This window comes from Sycon ciliatum, chromosome 5 (genome assembly GCF_964019385.1).
Source record: "Sycon ciliatum chromosome 5, ocSycCili1.1, whole genome shotgun sequence".
Lineage (NCBI taxonomy): Eukaryota > Metazoa > Porifera > Calcarea > Leucosolenida > Sycettidae > Sycon > Sycon ciliatum.
Genome location: NC_088647.1, coordinates 35,856,270 through 35,863,035, shown reverse-complemented (window position 1 = coordinate 35,863,035; position 6,766 = coordinate 35,856,270). Strand labels below are relative to the sequence as shown.

Sequence of the window (6,766 nt, the reverse complement as noted above, 5' to 3'; positions counted from 1 at the left end):
TCAATGATTGCACATCATTGTCATCAAAGGGATACCAGTGCAGTCGAACTGATACGTTGCAATGTAAATACGTAAATGACGCTTGAATTCTGTTAGGGAATCTAAAGTTGTCAATCGGGGTGGGAGACAATTCCAAAGTGCACCAGTTTTCTGTAGGAAGAGACATGAGAATTCGGCCATGTGAGTTAAAAATGAGCTTTTTGGGCCTACGGGCACTACGTGAGAATAATGATGGTAATCGCAAAGCGAGAGAGATAGTCTAGGTGGAAATTGATGTACATAAATAAAACGACCAGAGAAATGAAGATACGGCGAAATTGCAGGGATTCCAAGTGACACAATCTATTCAAATTAGATTTTGATTCAAAGTTGTCAAAGTCTATTTTCGCAGACCTCAGGAGTCGCCGGCAAACCTTAGCCTGGAGTACATCAAGGGACTCTAACTGAGCAGATGTGATCCTAAGGGACCAGACAGGAATGGCATACTCAACTTATGATTGCCGGACGTACGTAAGACTTATACAGGAGAGCAATGTATGATGATGGTAAATGGCGGCCCATAAAGCATAACAGATTAACACGTTGCTGGAACTTCCTGAAGATGGTGTGGAAGTGGTCGTGGAACTTCAAACCATCACTGAGCTCTACACCGAGATGCTTAGCGGAGCGCCCAGATCCGATTAAAACGTTGTCCATGGACACAGCGGAGGATTCAGGAATGCTGTAATTGGACAAGATGCAGGTTTTTTCAGGAGAGAATTTGCCATGATTGTATTATCTGTGCCCAATGCTGGCAGCTGGCGAGATCCTGCTGGAGATGGGATAGGTTCTCATCTAAGGAGAGGGATACATCATGAGCAATTCATGAGCATTTAGAAGAGTGACATCATCAGCAAAGAGGAAGGGTGAGCTATGGTTAACTATATCAGGAAGGGAATTGATATACAAAAGAAGAAGTGGAGGTGCAAGGTGTGAACCCTGGGGGACACCACAGTTTAGCATATACTGGGATGAATGAGTTGCATCGAGCTTCACACTTAGACTACGGTCAAGAAAATATGATCTAAACCAGGCGTGTGCCTCTGGCGCCATGAAGGTATTCATGTGGCTCAGGAGCGTGGGATGATGCACTTTATCAAAAGCTTTCTGGAAGTCGAGAAATGCACAGTCAAATTTCTGCCCTCTATCAGAGAGACGGGCAATGCCAATGTGATGGGTCAAAAGAATGAGTTGATCCGTAGCTGATCTTTGAGGAACGTAGGCGAATTGACTAGGCGAGATTATGCAGTGCCGATGAAGATAGCTGTGCAGATGATGGGCTATGCGGGATTCGAAGAGGCGGCTGATGGGATGAAGCAGTGAAATTGGTCTATAGTTCGTGGGCAGATAGGCACTGCCTTTGCCCTTGAAGAGAGGAATGAGCAGGGAGTAGTAAAATGTGTATACAGTATTTACTACTCCCTGCTGCTTCTTCCATAGGAAACATTATCCTATCCACAATGGGAATCAACCATATTGTGTGACCAATCCTTTCAGTATCCTTATCTTTCCTTTCCCTTTTCCATCTGGGCTCCTCTTTTCTCTCTAGCCACTCTCTTGTACCTTCTCGCCATAATTCACTGATTCGGGGCTTTGCATAAGTCATGTAGTCACTGGAGCTCGAATGAGTTTCGAGTCTCTTTCTACCAACTCGTACTTAGCGGAAAGATTGCATGAAACAGCGAACGCCAGATCCACATCAGAAAAGGGGAGGAGCTCATGACCTTGGGCCATGCCAACTTCTGGTACAGTACTGGCAGGTTCTAGGGCTCCTTGGCTCACATCAAACCATTTAACCCAGAACTTCGCCTTCTTTATTTCTCTCTCTCTCCCCCTCTCCCTCTCCCCCTCCCCTCCCCCTCCCCTCCCCTTCCCCGTCCCCGTCCCCTCCCTCTCCCTCTCCCTCTCCCTCTCCCTCTCCCTCTCCCTCTCCCTCTCCCTCTCCCTCTCCCTCTCCCTCTCCCTCTCTCTCTCTCTCTCTCTCTCTCTCTCTCTCTCTCTCTCTCTCTCTCTCTCTCTCTCTCTCTCTCTCTCTCTCTCTCTCTCTCTCTTCTCTCTCTCTCTCTCTCTCTCTCTCTCTCTCTCTCTCTCTCTCTCTCTCTCTCTCTCTCTCTCTCTCTCTCTCTCTCTCTCTCTCTCTCTCTCTCTCTCTCTCTCTCTCTCTCTCTCTCTCACACACACACACACACACACACACACACACACACACACACACACACACACGCACACACACACCTCAGACCTCAGACATGCCCATCGCGGGAGCGATGATAGCGAACAGCTATGTTTTAGACATAGCAACTTGTGCTGGGATTACACCATTCAACAGCTTGCAAGGCTGATGAATTGACCGCCACTATTTTTAGCCTGGTATCCACCACACAGCTGTTTGAAGTGACTTTTTCTGGCCAGCGAATCCCTATTTTTCATTTTTCCATTTTTTTCTTTTTTTCTTTTTTTTCTTTTTCTACACACACACCACACCACATACTCCGGCATACACTGGCTGTTGGTAACCACCCAGGAGAATGAAAGAAAAGTCAGGAAGAGTCTGACACACACACACACACACACACACACACACACACACACACACACACACACACACATCTCAGACCTCAGACATGCCCATCGCGGAAGCGATGATAGCGAACAGCTATGTTAGAAATAGCAAGTTGTGCTGGGATTACACCCACACCCACACACACACACACACACACACACACGCACACACACACACACACACACACACACACACACACACACACACACACACTTGTACTTGTACTTGTTGCTTACTGCCAAAACTGGTCACGTGGGTCTCCCCGGCAGAGGGGAGAGAGACTCAAAAGGAATCTTGGAAGGATGACTCAATTGGCTAATGAACAGCCCAACGGCCGACACCCCCTGAAATCCCCAAAACTCTGGGTGGACTTGAAAATGATCCCACTTATGGGCTCATCACACCTCAGTAAGTAGGTGAGGACAAGGTGCAGAAAAAGGATTGACGGCATCAGGGTATCCGTCCTGGGATCCAACTGCAGTTACCCCTGCCCCCAGTGAAGGTAATACTTGCTACTAGTGTGAGTGGCTAAATCAGAGTACCTACCCACCCACCCACACCACATACTCCAAAATGCACTGGCTGTTGGTAACCACCCAGGAGAATGAAAGAAAAGTCAGGAGGAGTCTGAGAAAGAGAAGAAAGACGTGCACACACACGTGCACACTTGTACTTGTACGTGTTGCTCACTGCCAAAACTGGTCACGTGGGTCTCCCCGGCAGAGGGGAGAGAGACTCAAAAGGAATCTTGGAAAGATGACTCAATTGGCTATTGAACCGCCCAACAGCCGACACCCCCTGAAATCCCCAAAACTCTGGGTGGACTTGAAAATGATCCCACTTATGAACTCACCACACCTCAGTAAGTGCGTGAGGACAAGGTGCAGAAAAAGAATTGACGGCATCAGGGTATCCGTCCCGGGATCCAACTGCAGTTACCCCTGCCCCCAGTGACGGTAATACTTGCTACTAGTGTGGGTGGCTAAATCAGAGTGGATCTGATACAAGCTTCACTAGCACCATGATTACACAAGAGTTAAAGCCAGAAGTAGTCCATGGTTAACAGGTATGTATACTTCAAATAGAAAGTAACCCGAAACCAACAAAGGTGGTAGGTACAACATTATACACCTTCAAGCAGCCGAGCCCGTTGGCAACAGAACCAACACTATCCGGCATAAGTGTACCCACCAACCGGACTAGCTGGCACAACGTGCACACACACACACACCCAGTGCACACACACACACACACCCAGTGCACACACACACACACACCCAGTACACACACACACACACACACACACACACACACACACACACACACACACACACACACACACACGCACACACACCCAGTGCACACACTGTACTGTACTTGCTCACTGCCAAAAGTGGTCACGTGGGTCTCTCCGGGAGAGGGGAGAGAGGAACTCAAAAGGAATCTTGGAAAGAGGACTCAACTGGCTATTGAACCTCCCAACGGCCGACACCCTCTGAAATCCCCAAACTATGGGTGGACTTGCAAATGATCCCACTTACGGGCTCACCACACCGGCCCTCAGTAAGTGGGTGAGGACAAGGTGCAGAAAAAGGATTGACGACATCAGGGTATCCGTCCTGGGATCCAACTGCAGTTACCCCTGCCTCCAGTGAGGGTAATACTTGGTACTGGTGTGGGTGGCTAAATCAGAGTGGATCTGATATAAGCTTCACTAGCACCAGTGATTACACAAGAGGTAATCTAGCCAGAAGCAGTCCACACACGCACGCACGCACACACACACAGCCACTGTTCATATCTTAGACGTTGCATTGTCAAACTGTAAGAGTACAACATACGAGGTGAGTAGAAACAACATACGCTTGCGGGGATTGTTTATTATATATTTGGAATAAATTTAAAATGCTGTGCAAGTTGAAGACAAGAAACTGAGAAAGAAAGAAAGAGAGGAGTATGCCTGGGCATGAAAGTTTCAAATAAGAATATATTTTCAAAAAAAAGTAGAGAGACAAATTTTAAAAGTTAAGAACTTATTAAAAAAAGGCCACTTGAGGCGTAACTTCGGCTATGATACGGGTGTCCAAAGATCAAAAGACTTATAACACACGGAGGAACCGGACCAGGCAACATGTCAGTAGATATAGCATGCACCAACGACGGCGGTGACGAGGCACAAAACAGAAGCTCAAGTATAACTGGTCGCAAAGTAAAAGAAAAAAAACAATAACGAAAATTAATATAAGTAGCATGACCGGCGCAGCGGCCTCTATGCTTGATTGCATGCTGTCTTGGTATACTGCTAGGAATATGTGCGAGGAAGAGACAAGTGGAGTAAAGGCATCATGATATAGTTATGTATATGAACTTTATTTAAAGCTAGCTGCATGCACATGTGCAGGACTTTGGTTAATGAGCTAGCAGGGTGCAGGTACGCAAGTAAAACAATCGGTTCCATTTTGATTAGAAGCGCTTGAATTGAAAAGACTCCACCAGACCAGCTGGCGTGGCTAGGACACAACAAGAACGACAATCTGGCATGAAAAAAACAAAACAACAACACCCACTTGCAGCAGTAAACAGCATGCCTGGCCCGGCGATAAAAGCAAGCGGCCAACGAAAACAAAGCGACAGCAAACAATCGGCTTTATGGATACACGCTACTGAAACTTCACAGTGGTGGCAGAGCATGACTACAAGTTCTAAGCCATGCCTGCTTGGAGAGGGCATCACGACAATACAGCATGCCTGCTTGGAGAGGGCATCACAGCAATACAGCATGCCTGCTTGGAGAGGGCATCACGGCAATACAGCATGCCTGCTTGGAGAGGGCATCACGGCAATACAGCATGCCTGCTTGGAGAGGGCATCACGGCAATACAGCATGCCTGCTTGGAGAGGGCATCACGGCAATACAGCATGCCTGCTTGGAGAGGGCATCACGGCAATACAGCATGCCTGCTTGGAGAGGGCATCACGGCAATACAGCATGCCTGTGTGCTACACGACTGTACAGTACTACTGATCAGGAAACAAGAGGAGATCAGAGCCAGCCCAAGAAAACGTGAGGTGGCAGGGAAGAGCGGGAAGGAGATGAAGCGAGTGTGTGAGAGCGGGGGTAGAGTTAGAAGGATGGAGAGAGAGAGAGAGAGAGAGAGAGAGAGAGAGAGAGAGAGAGAGAGAGAGAGAGAGAGAGAGAGAGAGAGGGGTAGAGAGGTAGAAAGACTGACATACCATATATTTTCTATTAAAAATGCATGTGTGCATGTGTACATGCCACAACAGAACAGAAGCACATCTACAGGCGGCACCTTACTGGAAAAGCAGGCCGCCGCTGGGAGAGGCGGGGGAATCGCGTGCATCAAACGATCCATCCGATGCTTCGCTGTCCAGAGCGAGAAAAGACGGTGTGAGCGGTACGTTTTGTGTGGACGTGCGCTTCGCCGGCTTTGGCGTTGACGGATTGCTCGCTATGGACATAAGCGAGCGGGGGCTATATGCGGATAAGCTACGGAATAATGACGACTTGCGTCGCTCGGGCACCGACGGTGATTTCGGCGTCAACGGCGTGTGCACCTGGCCGTTGCCTCCTGCCCCAGCTCCAGCTCGTCTCGTTGGTATGATGGAGTGCCGCTTGGCATGGTCAGCGCTCATGCGAATCTGCATCTTCCCGAGACTCGCGTCCCACACGAGAAGATGGCCGTACGTGGAGTCGGAGGATTGGAAGGACACGCCTGCACCGAGCACAGAGGACGCAGCAATGCCAATACAGTCGTCTCCGAGTCATTAATCCAGCACTCTCCATAAACCACTGTTTCACGGTTCGCTTGAGACTTAGTTATACTGAGTTTTCAGCATCCGTAGGAACGCCACCACCCTGCAATGATCTAAGGCACCAGCACCCTCCACCCTCCATAAACCAGCATAGTTTTCAGGTACCAAAATGTCCTTTTCATGCACATTGCAGCAGTAAATCAGCTTTTCCAATCTCACACCCTCCCCAATCCAGCAGAATTTCCGTAGCACAAATGGTGCCGGATTATAAGAAACAAGACTACTGTACCACCAGCAGTGAAGGCAGCAGCAACAACAACAACAGTTTTCAAAAACACAACCACGAAGAAGAGCAAGAACAAACCAATCTAGTCAGGACACTCTTAACCC

General features: G+C 48.4%; 1 protein-coding gene across 2 annotated transcripts in view; it reads right to left on the bottom strand.

Moving 5' to 3' along the window:
* Positions 1–519: 519 nt before the first annotated feature.
* Positions 520–6,766, bottom strand: part of LOC135818513 (uncharacterized) — a 39,059-nt gene continuing 32,812 nt past the window's right edge. The window contains exons 18-19 of one of the 2 annotated variants that reach the window (XM_065331902.1): positions 5,919–6,336; positions 520–834 (exon numbers count right to left, since the gene is read on the bottom strand). In XM_065331902.1, coding sequence (XP_065187974.1) covers positions 831–834; positions 5,919–6,336 — 422 coding nt within the window. In that variant the 3' untranslated portion in view covers positions 520–830. Of the gene's footprint in view, positions 835–4,396; positions 6,337–6,766 lie in introns of those variants that run through there. The other variant, XM_065331900.1, reaches the window with a different exon arrangement.